The 20432-nt window shown below is 37.6% G+C and overlaps 1 protein-coding gene across 22 annotated transcripts in view; it reads right to left on the bottom strand.

Annotated features, from left to right (window-relative positions):
* MBNL1 (muscleblind like splicing regulator 1) overlaps positions 1-20432 on the bottom strand; it is a 181491-nt gene that overhangs the window by 24092 nt on the left and 136967 nt on the right. For 16 of the 22 annotated variants that reach the window (XR_004677804.1, XM_034997177.1, XM_034997236.1 and 13 more), the window contains 3 exons: positions 18779-18949; positions 17642-17752; positions 8157-8357 (listed from right to left, as the gene is read on the bottom strand). Coding sequence is in view for 21 of the 22 variants with exons in the window: in XM_034997177.1 (XP_034853068.1) it covers positions 8157-8357; positions 17642-17752; positions 18779-18949 (483 nt within the window). In the remaining variant the exon portion in view is untranslated. The remainder of the gene's footprint in view (positions 1-8156; positions 8358-17641; positions 17753-18778; positions 18950-20432) is intronic. The other 6 variants (XM_034997230.1, XM_034997245.1, XM_034997260.1 and 3 more) reach the window with 1 other exon arrangement.

Here is a 20432-nt window from a genome sequence, read left to right as displayed (position 1 = left end):
AGCTACTACTTGGTGACCTGTTCTTTGTTCAACAGTGTGCGTAAGCATTTTTTTGTTTTACTCAATAGTGTCTGGCATGATCATTTGTGATGGCTGCATCGAATTCCATCAAACCGATGTGCATACTATAGGTAACTCTTTCAGAGATCATTTAGGTTATTTCTAGATGTTCTCATGTTACAAATAATATTGCAAAGAGCATGTTCACGACTATAGATATTTAAAAAAACATTTTCTAAGGTTAAATCTGCGGAAATGGCATTAGTGGGTCAACAGATATAAGTACTTTTTATAGTCTGGTAAGTGGATTAAATAATTAAATTAATTAGATTAAAATAATTCCATCTATTTAGCTAAACACAAAATGTGTTTCTTTTTTTTTTTTTAAGTTTTTTTTTTTTTTTTTTTTTTTTATTCATGAGAGACAGAGCAAGAGAGAAAGGCAGAGGGAGAAGCAGGCTCCCAAGGAGCAGGGAGCCCGATGCGGGACTCGATCCCAGGACCCTGGGATCGTGACCTGAGCCGAAGGCAGACGCTTAACCATCTGAGCCACCCAGGCGCCCCACAAAATGTGTTTCAATCAAGAAAATGTTGAGTCTTTTACTCTGTAAACATTAAGGCAGGATTTGTTTTGTAAATCAGGTAAGTTTAATAAATTTTCATACAAAATAGGTGAGAGTCTGCTTTTACATTAAAACCCATCAAGTCAATAAAGATAGCCATTGAAAACATTTAAATACTAAATTCCATTTCTAGAACCACCTATGCAATAAAGTTTATAACTTTAAAAAAATCAAAAGAAAAAAGTACTTAGAAAACTTCCCAAAGAAATGTGAATTATTCTATGTAAACCTTTTCTCGTTAATTAAATAGCAGTAGTAGAGTGGAAAGAAAATAGAGTTTAGCATCAGAAATTGTGGGTTCTATCTAGTTACTATACTTACCAGCTATGGAATCATGAATACTGAGTAAGATAATGGATAGATAGCTGAAACACATAATACAAATCTGGTTAAAATAAATAGTTCTGTTATTTGACCTCTAGGGTTTTTTTGTTTTGTTTTTTTATTAATGTGACAAGCGTATTTCAAAATGGTTAGAATAATAATAGGTTTTATAAGTAGTATTAAATTCAGCAATGTTCTGCAATTAAGGCATTAGAATTCTCAGGACATTAATGTCAGTGTTTGAACTTATTCAAAACTGGACAGTCATTTGCATGTTTGTTAAGGAGAGAGCTCTTTGAAGTAATATATTTTGTGCTCACCATATTTAACTCAGTCATGTTTGGAGAACAACTTCCAAAAGCAGGAACAGAGAGCTTATCATAACAGGAACAGGCACTATTTTAATATTTTAGAAAGTCATTTTAAAGTTTCATGACAAATATTATGGAGCTTATTATAAGCTTATATATATATATATATATATATCTATACACACACACACACACATATATATACACATATACGTGTGTGTGTGTATACCTGTTGTTCAATAATAACCACCATAGACTTTATTTTCCATTAAGCTTGAGCTATATGAAACTGTAAAAAAGGAGTACTGGATGATCAATAATTTTATCAAGGTATCCAAAGCATTAGTAGTCATGAGTATACAAGCTAATGCCAAGAATTGTCTGTATTTTCAACTCAAAAAGGATTATAATCTCCACAGTTTAAAATTCTGGTGGTTATGGGTAATGATCTTAGCTGATTGTATAATTAATTCCCAAGAGAGATATCTGATGATGTCATATCTAGTTTCAATCCGTTATCAAATAATTGTACAAATTTGGTCCATCTAAACTTCAGACATCAATGTCAGCTACCTCAGAGGATTTCTGTTAAACTCAAATGGGAATTGTCTTAGGGGCGCCTGGGTGGCTCAGTCGGTTAGGCCGCTATATTTGGCTCAGGTCATGATCCCAGGGTCCTGGGATTGAGTCCCGCATCAGGCTCCCTGCTCAGTGGGGAGTCTGCTTCTCCCTCTCCCTCTGCCTACTTGTGCTCTCTCTGTCAAATAAATAAATATTAAATAAATAATCTTAGAAAAATAAAATAAAAAAAAAATGGGAATTGTCTTTGAAATCTAAAAGGCAGAACCCCTCATTACCATTAGGCCAGAGAACACAAGCATATTTCTATAGATAATATAGCTAAGAGTTTGTCACCTTACCTCATGTAATTACAAAAAAAAAAAATCTGTATAGAAATGGCCAACTGAAAAAAAACCTTCCATTAAATCCACTTCCAGATCTTCATTTATTCATTCCTATGAATGAATGCATAAACCAATAGGACAGGAAAATACACACAACTTTGAAACAAGCTCATCAATATGCCAAAATGCTGAAATCTATCGTTACTTTTATTACTCTTTCTAGATAAATGAAGATTGGGAAAGTTTAGCTTTAAGTTGAAGGAAGAAACGAGTGGAAGAACTGCAAAAATGAGTGGCCAAGCTTAGTAAATACTGTATTCTAAACAACTTACAACTCTTTCCTCTCCCAAACAAAGCTCCAACTAGCTACAGGGAATAGTAACTCATGGACTAGACGTTTTAAACGGGATAGAACTAATTTTAAGGAGCCATTCTAAAGCCTTATGACAGATTTAAAAAATAAACTACATAGACCTGTGTGCATAAAACTTGTCATATTTCTTAGTAATTTTCTAAAGATATTCAAATACCATAGAAGCAGTAGCTAACCACCCTCCCCAAAAATACAAAATTACAATAATCCTATCAATAAGGCTCTTTCATTAAAAGCATCTGCTTTTCTAATCTTATTTTGAATCAAATGTCTTTTATATGCAATAGATCATGACAAATCCATTAAACTCCTATAAAAATCTCAAGCTACGCATGCCTTCCACTACTACCTGAACCCTCATTTAGCTTTAAATGCTCTTTTTTTTGTATGCAGTCAATAGAGACCATATTGTTCTGTGCCTGTATGAAAAAAGTCTCTAGACTCTTCTGTGTCAATAAGGAGAGGAAGCGATCAGCATCCAATGGCCTAAATTAGGTACTCATGTCATGATTACGTCAGTAGAATAAAACTTTCGGCACAAGAATAATCTGTTTTGAAATAAACAAACTCCAACTGAAAAACATTAGAAGCCAAGTGGTGTGCCCACCTTTCCTGGAATATATCCTATGTTTATCTCAGATAGACTGTTAATATAAAAATGATGCAGTTAACCAAATAGCAACCTAGTATCTTCATCAGTATCTGAAATATACAGTCACTGGTTAGTTTTTTGTTTGATTAATGCTATTATGCAATATAAATGACCTTAATAATTACCAGTTTACTTGAAATATTTCGTTATGTGCACTGTGTTCTCAGCAACTTAACAAAATGTCGAATGTTAAGTGTATTGGAGGAGGCAGGTTTTTAATTGAGTCACAAATAACTGTACATAAGGTAAATGATGAGAAGTTAAGATTTAAATAGCACGTGTTCGCACCCTGTGGAGTAAGTATTTTATAGACTATTTGCATTTAGAATCACCGGGCAGTATTGTGAAAAAGACTCCCAAGCCCTACTGAAAACCTACTGCATCAGTCTATGCGGATGAGGCCCTGAATTTTTCGCAATCATCCAGGTGATTCTAATCACATTAAAACTTGAAAACCACTGCTCTAGGACTAGGGGCAGAACGAGATGACATATTTTGTAGTTGGAATGCTCAAAATGTAAACATGTTCCCAAGGAGAATGTTAACAAATGTTAAAAATTCTTCATGTTTTATCTTCTCTGTTGGATTACACTAAACTCTGAATAAAGGCATGTGTCTTTTTGTGATTAATTAATTAACTGGTTGACTGGCTCATTTTGCATTCATTTAACAAGTTACTGGGTATCATTTACGAGCTTGGCACTATCCCGATGTAGACCTTTTCTTGTTATGGATAAGACAGCAATTAAAAGGTTTCAAAGATATTCCTCACCATATTTTTTACTTGAAAGATGTTCACTAGTTCTCCCTTGGATATTGTTGCTCTTCAGAATAAAGTAAGGTCCTTTCCAGTACCTATAGATTTTAACAATTTCTTAAAATAATCACTGAAAATAAAACTGCTGCTTGGAAATTACAAAAAGGTATCCCAAAGTCACAAAATGGAATTTTAAAAGCCTCATTTCAGTGACCAATATTTAAGAGCTTTGCTCCTCTTTAGAGAATACCATAAATACTGAATTTTACAGTATAGAAAGTACGCAGCTACAGTCTCCTAAAAGGTATCCAACAAACAATGGATAATAGGGATACTGATACAAAGTTTATGTGTGTGTTTTACATCTATGTATTTAAATAAAATGTGTAATATATATTTGTATATTGAAATTAATGCAATATATTTAAATAGATTTATTTAAATATTACATTTAAATAAAATTTTCAATAGCTTATAGCTGGCATGAAAAGCACAAAGACAACCTAAATGTCCCTTAGAATGTCCTAACTGGATGCGATTTTATGGATTATCTCGTTCAATCCCCTGATTTTATATGTGTGGAATATGAAGCTCAGAAAAGATGAGAAACTTGACCCAAGGCTACTCACCTAAATTAGCAAAATCGCTGTTCTTGGGTTCCTGTTGTTGGATTTAACATTTTTTGTAGCCTCACGTCGGGTGCTGTAAATATGTGTCAGTTCTTCCAAACAGAAGAACTAGAACTCTGATAATCTATGGTATTTTTAATTTCCTTATGGTCTAACAGTGTGAAGCAAAAAGAGAGAAAGAAGTGGCAAGAACAGCTGGCCAATATTTAAACTAACGTAAGCTTTTTTTCACCTTAAAAGGAACTCAAAATTCAAACATGTACTTCAGAGTTCCACGAGGAAAAACTATAGATTTAAACCTAAATAACTAAGCATGTGGCCAATCGGCAAGTGCGTCTGTGCACTTACTGCCACGTCATTTAGATCCTTGTGTGCCGTGCACTTGGTGCCAGGGGAAATAGGCTGGAGAGAGGAGTGTCTAAAATCTCAGTGCCGAGCAGAAAGCCACGCCCCTGAGCCTCGGCGATATGCTAACAGATTGTAACTGTGACACTGGAGCAGATCCTCTTAGCCAGAAGAAGATAGGAAGCTGCCCTCCCACTGTCAAGCATTTAGATAAGAGGAATTCAGGTTGAGAGGAAATGAGAGTCATGTAGCAGTAGCCACTTGTGAGTCCAGCAGCAGAAGAAAATGCACAAGGTAGCTTCTCACCAAAAAAAGAAAGAAAGAAAGAAAAGAAAAGAAAAAAAAGACAGAAACCCCAAGCCAATGATAAAAGTCATCATTTTAATTAAACACTATACAAAATACAACCGATTACAGACTACCTAAAACTGTGGGAGGGTTAGTTTATAAGACTTCTGACCACACAGCTCAGCCTTTAAAGAGATTTCAATAGAGATTTTTAAGTTTCCTAAATATCATCTCCTCCTAATAACTAATTCATTAACATTCATCCCAGAATGCCTGTTGGGTTCCCTTCAATCCACGATTATGCATTAGGAACCCAGGGTATGATTCGTAAAGATCAGGGCAGGAGGAAGATGATTCACATGTTAAGCTTCTGGTAATTTTTAAATATTTACAATTTCCTAAATTTCCTCCTAATTTATCTGCAAACAGCATCAGTTTACTAGTGAGCAAGTGCAACTGCACAGTGACAAACCACCTGCAAGGCCAAGTGTATCTCTAGCACTCAGCGGTCCTTGGTCCACAGGGGCTGTGCAACCAGGTCTCAAAGTCCTTTCTGAGTTCTCCGTATGGTCCTCTCTTCATTAGCAGCTTTTTTCAAAATATTCATGAAAGGTAAGAACTAAGTCTAAACAAACAAACAACTCTAAAGAATATACAGGAGCCAGAATCTCTTGCTTCCTCTCTGTACTATCACCTGTATGGGAGTGAGTTATACAATGTTTAAAAACAGAGTTCTACTTCATACCCAACTGGAACAAAGATCCTTTCTATGACCCATAGAACATATGGCACATAGTTGTGCCTCAACTTTTCCCCTAAATTTATTGCCCTGTAAGATGGAGTTAATGATAGTATCTTCCTCAGAAGATTGTTTCGAAGGTGAACTATGTGATGCATGTGATGGGTTGATGCCACGTTTGGTAGATAGTAAATACCCCATAAATACCAACTATTGTTACTACCATCAAAAAAGTGGTGGCAGCTATAACTACGCTGAAATCTGAGATCCTCTCTGCAGTGCATGTAGTGAAACCCCATAAACAAGAAACTGGTGCTTATTAAATGAATTCCTGCTCCACTGATAAATTATTAGTGTCAATTATGCTCACACAACAGCCTTATTTTGCCTCTTTCTCAGTAATTAACAACACTCAAAACTTCTCAGCCCTAAGTACTGCCTCATCCTAACCAGGGAAAAGAAGAATCATTTTGTTCCTTAGTTGGACAAGAATGCCAGGCTTTAGAGCTTCACTGTACAGGGATGTTGCCATTTTTTTCTTCATTCTGGAGCTTACCAAATCCATTAATTTATAGCCATGCTGAAATTCTGAACAACGACTTCAATGTAAGAATTACATCTTTCATTTCTTTCTCATGCTGAAATAGCAAAGCACATACATCTGATCATCCTTGACTCTGAGACTTAGAGCATGATGCAATTTCCAATTTAAAAACTTTTTTATCAGAGCACAGTTCACAAGCGAAGCTGCCTTGCTATTCCGACCAAAATACAGTGAGGTCTGCGAGGAAACTTGCAGTAATAAATTTTAAAATGCTTGATACCTAGTCACTGAGCAAACCGTCGTGAGAACAAGTGTCAGGGGAGGAAGAGAATTTATTCTTAATAGAAGTAACACCAACGATGAACATTTAGGGAGCATGTGCTGTGTACCAGACACCGGCCTAACTCTTTGAAGAAAGTGTCATTATTACGTCCACTTTAAAGATGAGGAACCTGAGACATAACGAGGTGAACAGGCAGTCCGACCCCAGGTTCAAGTTCTTATCCACTGTCATACGTAGAGATGCTGTGGCTTTTATACACATTCCATTCAAACACAGCATACCTCAATTCTCGCAAAATGCTCCAAACACTAAACCAAAATCTCTGCTTCGATTTTTTTTTAACCTTTATGGCCATGGAAGAAGCAAACAAAGAGCACACTTCGAAAATCAGAATGGAGTCCATAAAGAAACCAAGATCTATAAAGAACTTCTCAAACTCAACACCCAAAAAACAAATAATCAAGTCAAAAAATGGGCAGAAGACATGAGCAGACACTTCTCCAAAGAAGACATACAAATGGCTAACAGACACATGAAAAAGTGTTCATCATCATTAGCCATCAGGGAAATTCAAATCAAAACCACACTGAGATACCACCTTACACCAGTTAGAATGGCAAAAATGGACAGGGAAAGAAACAACAAATGTTGGAGAGGTTGTGGAGAAAGGGGAACCCTCTTACACTGTTGGTGGGAATGCAAGTTTGTACAGCCACTTTGAAAAACAGTGTGGCGGTTCCTCAAAAAATTAAAAATAGAGCTACCCTATGGCCCAGCAATTGCACTCCTAGGTATTTACCCCAAAGACACAGATGTAGTGAAAAGAAGGGCCACATGCACCCCAATGTTCATAGCAGCAATGTCTGCAATAGCCAAACTGTGGAAAGAGCCGACATGCCCTTCAACAGATGAATGGATAAAGAAGATGTGGTCCATATATACAATGGAATATTACTCAGCCATCAGAAAGGATGAATACCCAACTTTTACATCAACATGGATGGGACTGGAGGAGATTATGCTAAGTGAAATAAGTCAAGCAGAGAAAGTCAATTATCATATGGTTTCACTTATTTGTGGAACATAAGGAATAGCATGAAGGACATTAGGAGAAGGAAAGGAAAAATAAAGGGGGGGGGATTGGAGGGAGAGCTGAACCATGAGAGACTATGGACCTGAGAAACAAACAGGGTTTTAGAGGGGAGGGGGGTGGGGGGATGGGCTAGCCCGGTGATGGGTATTAAGGAGGGCACATACTGCATGGAGCACTGGGTGTTATAGGAAAACAATGGATCATGGATCACCACATCAAAAACTAATGATGTATGGTGACTAACATAACATAATAAAATTTAAAAAAAGAAACCAACTAATCATTCCTACCTCAAGTCTGTCTGTCCGCATTAATTTCTGTGCGGCAGCTGCAGCAGCCGCAGGTACAGGGACCCCAGGATTCCCTGTAACCAACATTGGTGCGGTCGGCAAGATCTCTGCTGGAACCAGGCTCGGGGACACAGGTCCCAGGTAGGGATTAAAGGCTGCTGATGCATTGGTGGCTAAGCTTGGTGCAACTGAAAACATTGGCTGAAAAAGAAAATAAAAAGCAAAATTTAATCTACAGGTCTTGGCCCGAATTTGATATCCCACATTACATATCGATCCTTCATCCATCCACCCATCCATAATCCATTCTTCCTTCCCTCCCCTCCCTCCTTTCATTTAACTCTGTTTCTTTACTCCCACTACGGATAAGAATGTTTCTTAAATAAGCAGTCATCCAGTCAATGTTTTTCTAAAATATAATAGGTGATTAACCCATTAAATTTCTGCTGGGATTTTGAAACTTGGGTGTCTATAATACTTGTAATTTCTTTTTGAATAATAGATCAGTTATTCAATGCAGTAATTTCTTGTGGTCACCTCATCTCCATTTTTGTCCTGATTTAATCCTAGAAACTTGTCTAAGAAATGATTTTATAATTGCTATGTCAGATGAACTTGAAAGATCTGTTTACAACAGTTAATGGGTTGCAAGTATCCTATTATCTGGAATAAATAAAGCAGAACTCCCAGCAGATAACAAAGTTTCACAGTCAATATAAACTGTGAATAAATCTCATGGGATATGTGAAAGATGATGATGACACAATTTCTTTTGAACACATAAGGTAAAGTATTTGGCATATTCACTTGTTGTATGTTTTTCTGGAGAAACTATAAATATTCCACCAGCTTATCACACACTTGTGAAATATTTAACAAAGAATTTACCTTACTAGGAAGAAACCATTCTGAATGTGAAGTCTGAGGCAGAAAGCTAAACAAATGCTACATGATTTTTCAAGGAAATACACAAGGTAGCACTGACTAAAATATCACAAGACAGAATTTCTGCCAGAAATGCTTTCATGGATATAGGAGGGTGGTTTCTATTTGTGATATGACAATTTGCATATCAGGAAATATATCTGTTCTTGAGTAGAATTAAATAATTTACCTGAAAGCTACTTTAATGATTTGCTTTTCCAGTTTTTTAAAGCATAATGTAGCACAACAATTTTCCACCTTATGGGTGGTGTATTTTTAACTTCCTGATTCAATGGGGTTTCAATTCTTGAAGTTTTTTATTATTTTGTGTAATAATAATGTTTGTCTCCAAAACTCAGAAACTCATGGACAAAATGGATCCTGTTCTTTAAAGGACTTCTTAACAATTAATTTTCTTTACCCTATGGTAAGGAACAGAATCGCAGAAATTTTTTAAAATGAAGGGAATGTTAGAATGTAGCTAATTCTTCCCTCTTATAGAAATAAGAAGTTAGATGAACACTGAGTTTACACAGAATTCAAGAGAGCTTTGGAATAAAGTTCTATGCAATTGAGATGTAAAAGTAATTCTTATAGCTCAAAAGAAATGTTTTTAAAAAATAAAATATGTCCTTATTTAGTCTGGCCCTGACTTATCCTGTACTTAGAAGAGTACAATGGAATTCAAGTGTTCTTTTTCTTGGGGCAGTGGTTCTCAAGTACGTACGGGTGATTTTGCCTTGTAGGGCACATTTGGCAATGTCTGGAGACATTTCTGATTGTCACAGCTTGGGGGTGCTGTTGCATCTAATGCGTAGAGGCCAGGGATGCTGCTAGGTGGCCTGCAACACACAGGACAGCCCCTCACACCGAAGAATTATCCAGCCCCAAATGTCAATAGTGTTTAGGTTGAAAATCCCTGTCCTAAGGGATGCACTCGTCTTTTGACTTCACAAACTGTTTTAGGACAAAATCTTTGCAGCTTGTGTATACATTCTTACTAAGAAGACCATGGAAAATAGAAATATTTCATACATAATTTGATTCACTTGGGAGAAGAAACAATAACACCGTGCATTCCACTGGGATTTTCAAGTTATAATTATGCCTCCAGACGTGCTGGTTTGAATGCCATGGTTAGCTACCCTGCCAGGTCGATGGCTCCTGCCTGATCAAGTGGCCTCAAGCTATACCTCCGATCCACACCCCCATCCCTGCCCAAAACACTGACAACCGGAAACTACCTGAGTGCTCCAGATATAAACAATCCATAATCGGTCAGAAACTGGGGCCCAGAGCAATCTCTGTCCATCAACAGTTACTTGAATAGCAGCTGACCTTATGCTGCCCCACTGTCTAATGGCTGCTAAGGCATTACCTTGGCAAGGGTTGACCTGTATGGTGAATCCATGTTGAACTTGGACTTCTATTCAGAAATATTCAGGTCGAACATACACTGTTACATACTGTCAGATATAAAATGTGCAATTCCAACCAGACCAGCACTCTAATTTTCTATCTAGGTATTTAAAAATTATAAGAAATGTAGCATAAAAGACTAGAAGACCAGTTTAAAATATGGAGAACACAGCCAGCCCATATCATTCCTCTTCATATTCTATTGCTATGAATTAACATGGATTTCCAGGTAGTGGATTTTTACTGTATACTCTGGAAAGGTACTGAGATGTTTATGTCACTGTACATTATTTAGAAGCAGAGGTCAAATTTACAAACGTATTTGGAGGCAAGAAAATCATTCTTTTTTTTTCCCCCTAAGGAAAACATTCTTATTTTAAGAAAATAAGACCAGTGACCAATAAAATGCAGCTCTGTTAAATCTCAGTGAATAAACTTATAATCCATGATGCATATAATGCAGCAGTTGCATGTCACAAATAAAAGAATACTTCTCCTAAATAAAAATATTGATCTCACTAACTGGCAACAATTTTCCTGATGGATTGTTTCTACAGAGGTGTCACATGAATTGATTTTCGGACTTAATGCAGCAGAGCAAATTCAAATCTGAAAAATTTTAGGGCACCATCCCCAAGTAAAATCTAGCAGCTTGAAAAATCTAAAACATCAACTATTCAGCAAGCATTCTCTCCAATTGTTCTCTCTCCAGATAAGTGAAGCTATTTGCTAAACCAGCAGAGGATCAATAATAATAGCTCTATACTTTGAAACTTGATTCCAAAAGCTGCTCCCAGAAAGTGCAACATTCCTTCCTTTATTTAGAGGTTTTGTAAATTTGTTACATTCCTTCTTCAAAGAGCACCTTGTTGGAGGTAGGTCACCGCGTGGCCCCATCAGTGCCCTAATCGGATTAGAGAGGCACTTGAACTTCTGTGCTGCCAAGTCTCCTTTCCGAAAGCCATCCTGCAGAGGGTTTCGGCAGAATCGCAAGGACGGACATTAATGCTATGGTATTATCAAGTGCATCCTATTTTCTCTGAGGTATCCACAGGATAACATATAACTATGTAAATGGCATATTTGATACTGACTACATCCTTGTAATAATGATTTACAGATATCTTTGTTCCTGGAAGGCATAAGGAAGGTTGGCTTATGATTGCCTTTTGCCAGTGAACACCCTCAGCGGAGAAAAACAAATTGCAACCCTACTAATGCTCGTGCATTTATGGGCTAATCACTTGTTTGTTGTAAATTAGACATTTGATTCCATTGAAGTAATCAGGCTTTATTAGAAATTAAAATGATACTCAATTTCACATGACCCTAGTTAAATGTGTGCAAACATGATTATTACTATAATTCCTTCTATTTATTGTGTGCCAGGCATTGTGCTAAGTGCTTTACCTACGTTACTGTATTTAATGCACATAACAGTAAAATGTAAACTCCATGGGCAAATAAAGCCAAAAACTCCATTGTTTCTGTTTTGAGTTGGGGGGCAGATATCTGTATCGTTCACTGCTAAATCCCCAAGATCTAGCTAGATGCCTAGCACATAGTAAGTACTCAATAAATATACACTGAATAAGTGAGTGAATGAAGGAATGTGTGGATGAATTACAGTCTCGTCAGGTGGGTTTTATTAGTCCCTCCCATTTTGCCGACAGGGTAAAGGGCTCACATAGATTACGTATCCATCATCACAAAGGAGAGCACGAAAGACTTAGGATCTGGACACAGGTGTGTCTGGTTCCAGGTGATCCTGAAACCAGTGATTCTCGGGGCTGGCTGGCCATTAGAATCCTCTGGAGAACTTCAACCCCTGAACGCCCTGGCTCTCCCCACTCATCACAATCCCGTCAGTACTATTTAAAACTCTCCTGGGACATTCCCCTTCTATACATTACGTGGTCTTCTACTATTGAAGAACAGAAACAGGTTCCGATTTTGGATTGTATGTGAGGTCTCCAAGGAGACATGTTTCCTCACAGCTTTCTTCTCAACAATGCTTTTCCCTCTACATGGAAGGTTGTTCCTGCCCAGCCCTCCTGTTTAATTCTAATCACGCTTCAAGAATCACGACTCTCTCTTCAAGTTTCCCCTGATCCGCCTACATCTCCAACTACGAAGAGGTTTTTTCCTACCCTCTGTTACCATAGAACTCCTTCCTCACCACTCGAATTTGGCATTGATCACCACATGTGTTTACTTAACCCTCTCTCCTCCTCAAACTAGACTGCAGGCATCCGAGTGTGTCTTCTGCACACTTCCTTCACCCTGCATGGAGCCTGCGGCTGCCATCGACACACCCCCTCTGCACACACTTCTTTCATGGCGGTATTAATGCATTTGCTGTGTTTCTCCAGCACACAAACTCACTAGCAAATGCATTAAATATTTTCTAGTATAGCTATGTGAATGTTAAAAAAAAAAAAGTGATTTAATGTTACTTCCTTTCCACTTGACAATGTAATCATTAATTGGTCTAGGATGCTTATTTGAAAAGTATAATTTCTTTTAGTTTTGTTTTGCAGTTTTTTTTAAAATACTGAGCTTTCTAAGTTTCAGTACTGTGGTATTACCATGCTGTAATGTTGCAAATATCATAGGGGCCCTAACTTATTTTAATACATTATGTGAAACAGTGTTTGTGATTTTTAAAAAAAATGGAGTATATGTAATAAATAGTATCTAATCAGTATTTGATACGATTTATGGAATACAATTTTTTCAGATTTTTCTAGATTTTACCTTTTTGCATGTGCATGTGTGTGTGTGTGTGTGTGTGTGTTTGTAAAAGTTGAACCTGCAAGTAGTAAAAAAATAAAGCTTTTTTTGTTCCTTGACAGCACATAATCAAGGTGTAAAAAGCCATGTTTCTGGGTGCACACAACCCTATATAGGAGTGAGAGAAGTCCCTGTAAACAATTATTTTGAATATTAAACAGCCAAAGATTCAGGGGCGTTCCCAACAAATTCACATTACAATCTCTTTTTTTTTTCCCCTAAGAGTGTAGCATATGACTCTAATAAAATAAGAAATACTATTTTAAAGTCTGCTTCTAGACTGACTTGTTGACTGGGCAAATCACAGTGACCACCTGGCTTTATTTTTAATCCCACCTTACCACTTCAATCTAGCTTTACTGAAGTAACAAACATTTACATAAAGAAGACTCACTTCTGGCCCAGCGAGTAAAAAGGTATCAATACATATGGCCTGGTCCCTAAGATTCGGGCCTGTCTGCAAGCTGCTGGAGGAAGCACCGGCCGGCTCCTTGACTGAAACAGGCACTAGATGGAGCACGGATGACGGCCGTGGTGGCCACATTTTACTGGAAATGCTTTCTCAGAAGTGGCCTTATCTCAATCACTAGGTTGGGAAACCTGGAGGGTAAAGCACTAAAAACCAATTTAAGAATTCTAGGTGTTCCTGGAAATGTGACATATGGTGACTTCAAAGCTTTCAGCACTCAGCCACCAACAACCGTGAGGTGGGAACACCAGGGCAGCAAAAGCGAGGCGACGGGGACAGCAAGAGAGCTCCCAAGACTTTTTAGCTAAGTCCGGTAACTTTGCATTTCTTTATCCCTAGGCTACTTCAAATTCATGAAATGCACAGGAATTCAACTTGAGTTATGTACCTCAAGGCAGCTAGGTGTGTGTGTACCTTAAGGGGAGCAGACCTCAGACATTACCGATGGCCAAGGCTAAGCTTTGGGAGAGCAGGGAAAAGGCACAGGACTGGAGTGGAAGTGCAGAGCTCAGACACAGCTCTTCATAACCATTCCTTATGCAGAGCTCTTCAAGGGCAATGACAAAAGCCTGGAATCGACAGAACTGCTGAAGACATCTTTCTGGGATGGATCAAAGAAATACACCAGATGCTTCCAAGTTGTGAGCCACAAGATACGGTCTATATTTGGTTAGGTTGCTTAGTTTTCTGGTTGGATTATCTCTGCATCAGAGAGTACATAGCAATGTAATAATTTTTTTTTTAAAGTAGTACTTAGAAAAAATCCAAATATTTAATTTTTTACATTTGGATAATCAAATACTATAGGTCTTCCATTTCTCTTCAAAGATCACATAATAAAGAGAAATACGATCTTTTTACATTTTTCTTAGGGGCTTAGGAATGATAATAGAATTAATGCCAGTTACTTAATAATTTCTTACGCAAATTTCAGGGAGTAGACACACAGGTAAATTCAATTACTTATTTTCAACTACTTATTTTCTCATCTTATGAAACAGAAATAATTATGAAATTGTTAGGAACTTGCAGATAATAATATATTTGAAACTTATCACTATATGTTAATGAAGGTCAGAGATTTTAAATGAATCAACGAAGGACCCAGAGCTGGTTGGTGGCATATCTCCAATTAGTGTTTCTACAGCCTGAATGCTAGCACCTGAAGAGCTTGGGTTAAAATCTTGGCCCTACTAAGCACTAGCTATGTACCTTGGGCAAATTACTTAACCTTTCCAAACCTCTTGTGTCTTTATGAGGGTTGTTGGGAGTGGTGGGGGTTGGGAAGGATGGGGTGGCTGGGTGATAGACATCGGGGAGGGTATGTGCTATGGTGAGCGTTGTGAATTGTGTTAAGACTGATGAATCACAGACCTGTACCTCTCAAACAAATAATACATTATATGTTAAAAAAAAAAAAAAAGGAAGAAGATAGCAGGAAGGGAAAAATGAAAGGAGGGAAATCGGAGGGGGAGATGAACCATGAGAGACTACGGACTCTGAGAAACAAATTGAGGGTTCTAGAGGGGAGGGGGGTGGGGGGATGGGCTAGCCTGGTGATGGGCATTAAAGAGGGCACGTACTGCATGGAGCACTGGGTGTGATATGCAAACAATGAATCATGGAACACTACATGGAAAACTAATGATGCAATGTATGGTGATTAACATAACATAATAAAAAATAAATAAATAAAATAAAATACCTCTAAAGTTGAGAAAATATCATTTACTTTATAGGACGGTTGTGAGGATTTATGATACAAAAAGTAGTGAGTGCAGTAAATGCCCTTAGAGTGTTGTATCTGCCCCCCAAATGGAAGTCCTCTTTCTGCCTCTTGGCTTGGTGCATTTCCTAACAACAGAATAAAGTATACGAAAACAGGAAGCTCTCCTATAAACCCCTGCATTTCCCAAGTCACCTCAGTGTCATCTTCTCAAGACCTTAAATTGAGAGACTCAGTCTCCCAAATTTCTGAAAAGATGAAAACCCAACCGAGTGGCAGAGCAGCTACTGCTTGGTCTCACCGGTACCCTCATCGAGCCCCAGGCTGCCCCTGCTAATAGAGTGCTAGTATATATCCAGCCGTAGGCCCCATTCTATGCTGCGGGCTCTAGGATGGGGCTTGTACTCTGGTTCCTGCTGCCGATTCCTTTGGAATCACAGGGCCAGGTAAACTACCACAAACCTCTGCCTGTCTTCCTTGTATCCAAGAAACTCCTTACTTCATTCTTTGACTCATCAAGTAATTTTTGATCTTGCTATATGCCAGGCACAATAGGAGAGGCTTCCAGATTTGATTAGAACTTCCCTGCTCCTTCTCCCTCTTCGCGTTCCCTCAGCTACGGTTTAAGGGGCCAAACTGGTTTGCCCTAAAAAAATAAGAGGCTTCACCTACTTGACTACAAACCCTGAAACTGCTCAGATACTCCTACCGCTCCTGATATTATGGATCTGCTCACAGTATCACCTCCTTCGATAGAACCCCTGCCTGGGCTGGATTCAAGCGTGTGCTGTGTCTTCGAACACTAATATCTATACCAGTGGCCATGCTCTTTGAGTGGCAACCATGTTCTGCATTGGTCACCTGGCAGCTTCCAGCCTTGTTATAATCCCTATTTGTTGACCCAGAATTCAAATTCCAGTGAGCAGCTGGTTATGACCATCTCATTTATTTCTGAATCTCTGTATGATTACTCTCATCAGCAGGGCTGACTACACAAAGGATCTAAAAGTCTCAGGTGGGATTCTGAAGACAAATTTCCTGGATTAAAGCCTTCTCTACAGTCATTAAAGCCTCAAATGTTTTAAAATTGAATAATTAAAATGACTGCTATACTTATTACAAAAATGTCACCCTGAACCGAGTATATTTTTAGACTATGATCTCAGGATGCCTTTAGTAGAAGGATAATTCTGCATTCAAATCTAGTCATACCAGGGAAAATTAACATAAAACCCAATGTGCTCACAACTAATAAAAATAAATGTTTTGTCTAAGTAGAGAATTTTCCAACAAAAACACCAGGACATGTGATTTGTCTGCTGGTTTCAGAAATTGTGATTTCGTGATTTCATGCACACCACAAATTTGTTACTGTATTTTACAGACATGAGCATAAATGTTGTTTACAGTCTGTCCCAGGATGACCCCTATGATGACCCTGGAATGGCCCTGAGAGTAAAGCTCAAGGACTAAGTCAGGAGATGGGCCAAGACTTCATAGTGAGGAGCTCAATGCCATCACCAGCACTGTTTCCGGCAGTATAGGAATTAACACGTGCTGACCAGAGGTGCTTCCGGTCACTGAGAGGGTAGAGCCTGATGGTTAGCAGCCTTTAAATGTTTAAGTGGAACAAAATATCTCACATCAAGGAGAAATCTTAGATCAGCTAAAGTAGTAGCCACCCCAAGGATTTATCAGATCTCTCTGAAACTGTGTGAGAGGGCCAGCTGTGAAAGACACCTCTTGTCCTGTATTTTATGCTAGCGAGAATGACTGTCTTTTTTCTTTTTTAAAAGATTTTATTTATTTATTCGAGAGAGAGAGAATGAGAGAGAGCAAGCACATGAGAGGGGGGAGGGTCAGAGGCAGAAGCAGGCTCCCTGCCGAGCAGGGAGCCCGATGCGGGACTCGATCCCAGGACTCCAGGATCATGACCTGAGCCAAAGGCAGTCGCTTAACCAACTGAGCCACCCAGGCACCCTGTAACTTTTTTTTTTTTAACCACATGGAAATCTTCATGCTATCCCAATGCAGATATAATACTAGCAGATGCCACAAAAATAAATTTAAGATACCATATTTTTAACTGAGCCCCCAATAATGGAAAAAAATATATCAGGTTAAAACAGACACAGAATTATAATATTCTCTCACCTCAACTGTATAGTACTGATAATTGGTATCACTGCCGATGTGATATGGAGATCCCTCCCACCTCGAAATGCAATCCCCCCCTCTTTTTTGGAATGATTGGTGCATTAAGTTCTAAGAGAGAATAATAATTACATTGAGTTCAGGTGTTAAAATGTATTAGGAAAAAAATTAGTTAGCACACATGCTACAGTCAGCATATCAGAAAAATGTGGGTCTTCACATTCCCACAACCCCATAACAGTGCATATAAGTTACTGACATAAATTACTGACAGATATATTCCGATCATTACGAATTTTAACATGCATTTAAATACATAATTACTATATCACAATCAACATCAGAATAACCTTTTGTAATCTACAATTACTTATGATAGTAATCTTACATTTTTATGAATAAATGTGAGTAAAGGTTATTAAAGTCATTTATCATATACACTCCCCCAAACTCCAAATAAATAAATAAATATATGTGCTCAGAATCAAAAGTTATTCACATACACTGCTCAGTAAACATTAAATCTCTATGACCACCTACAGTTTAAAGTATTTAGCTCTTTGCTTCAAAGCCCTGGGAGTTTCTGCCTCTCCTGATTAGTTCTCTTTTAATGCATGATATTGACTCACCACTGTCAAAATTTTGCTAGCATTTGTAACTACAAAATAATTTCACTTTGAGTTTGAAAGAATAACAAAGGCTCCTTTTCAATAAAGAAAATGATGCAAACAGATTCTCTTCAAGGAAGCAGGAAAGGAAAAATTTTTCTCAAAACTAAAGATGATCTATACCAAATTTTAAAAATATTATTACCATTAAAGGAGTCTGAAAATGCACATGGACTATATTGATCAGTTTGATGACCATTTTAACTCCTGCAAATCACAGGATTTCATGTGAAGAGAATTTTAGGGGGAAAACATGCCATAAGTAAATTTCCACATGATTTAGCGAGAAGATGAGTATCTTCACAGTGTGAAAACTGTTTCAGGCTTTGCTTGGTAATTTTGTTAGAAAATGCTAGACACCTGATACTGTTACCTATGTTCACTTAATCGAGTGCACTCATTACTTTCATACTGAAACTAAGCACTTGGAATTACAAACTTCATGAATGAGGACTGAAAACGTGCTTACCACGGGTTGTAATGGGGCACCGGGCATCATGGCATTGGCTAGTTGCATTTGCTGGGCCAACATGGCCATGTTCTTCTGCTGAATCAAGTTATTGCGCCCATTTATCTCCAACTGCGTTTTTAAGTGTGGGGGTGGATGAAGATATTTGCAGTTCTCCCTGGAGCAACGACCCTAAAAAAAAAAAAGCAGAAAATACCATTTAAAATACCATTAGACCAGCAAATCTTAAAAAATAAAAATAATGCAAACCTACCACCTGGATCTACCATGGGTTTCTAACACACTGTATTGTCCATATCCATTTATCATACATTTAGAATAAGTAATGAATTCACCCAAAAGCATTATCAAAATGAGGTGTTAAGACATTTGAGAAAGTCTTAAAGCTTAAAGAAGTTCCCTTCTTTTAATATTAGCACTAATATTTCTAGGTCCAAGTTTAAAAATCTACAAACTGCCAGGGTAAGATTAAAATAAAGAATATGAAATGAAGAATAATATTAGCTCCTTCCAAATCTCCTGGTTAACTTTAATGAACCCAAGAGAAACATGAAGTTTTAGCATCTATTTTTATTTGTATTGAGTTCTAAGGAAATGAACTTAAGAGGATTCAAGGCACACTGTCTTCAGTTAAGCACCTTTACGAGTATCTCATAACAAATAAAATTAAATTACTACTAAGCTTTACAAACCCATATATTAAGAAATTTGCAGGCGAAAAAAAGAAAATGCCCATATGTTCCCACTGTACATAGAGATTAGTAAGTATAATGAAACACTGGTGGAAAACGTAGCCTTTAACCTTTCAAAGATAAATCTAGTCTCCACTGCCCAAGAGCTATAAAACAATAGAAAACAGACATATATACCCTTCAAAAGATTTATAATGTAAAATGGAGAAACAAAATATTTAAAAAAAGTAAGAAATGTGAATATACCCTTCCTTTCGGGACATTTCTTTTCATCAAAAATATGTATTAAAGTCTGTAATATGAAATAGTGTATAAGGGATTTATTTCATACTATTTCAATTCTATCATTCCACTGTTTCCATATTATTTCAATATGTTCTCAAGTCTTTATAATGAAAGGTCTTATCAATTATTACCTTGACAACTTCTTTCACCAATAAATCTAATTAGAACGGTTGGGGCGCCTGGGTGGCTCAGTCGTTAGGCGTCTGCCTTCGGCTCAGGTCATGATCCCAGGGTCCTGAGATCGAGCCCCGTATTGGGCTCCCTGCTCCGCGGGAAGCCTGCTTCTCCCTCTCCCACTCCCCCTGCTTGTGTTCCCTCTCTCGCTGTGTCTCTCTCTGTCAAATAAATAAATAAAAATCTAAAAAAAAAAAGAACTGTCTGGGAGGGTCAAAAAAAGATTCAGTTGAAGCCATCAACCACTTTTCCTGAGCTTTCTTTGATTTTTCTAAGAAAAATCCATTTGCCATCATTTGACCTTATACTGTAAACTGATGCAGCATGCTTGAGTTTGTGACAAAAATCTTGTCACAGTCCTAATTTGAAAGATCTATTTCTGGCTTGTTTTTGATTCAGTTTTTTAGGAACAAGTTTCTGCAAAGGGCTAATATCATAGGATACTGCCTTTCATTTTAGCAAGCTTTATGTAATAAAGCATCACCAATAATGTTTTAAATCAG

This window comes from Mirounga leonina, unplaced genomic scaffold, assembly GCF_011800145.1.
Source record: "Mirounga leonina isolate KUSES-001 unplaced genomic scaffold, KU_Mleo_1.0 Mir_115, whole genome shotgun sequence".
NCBI classification, from domain to species: Eukaryota; Metazoa; Chordata; class Mammalia; order Carnivora; family Phocidae; genus Mirounga; species Mirounga leonina.
Note: the sequence above shows the minus strand (reverse complement) of the source record. Positions and strands in the feature narration are given on the sequence as shown.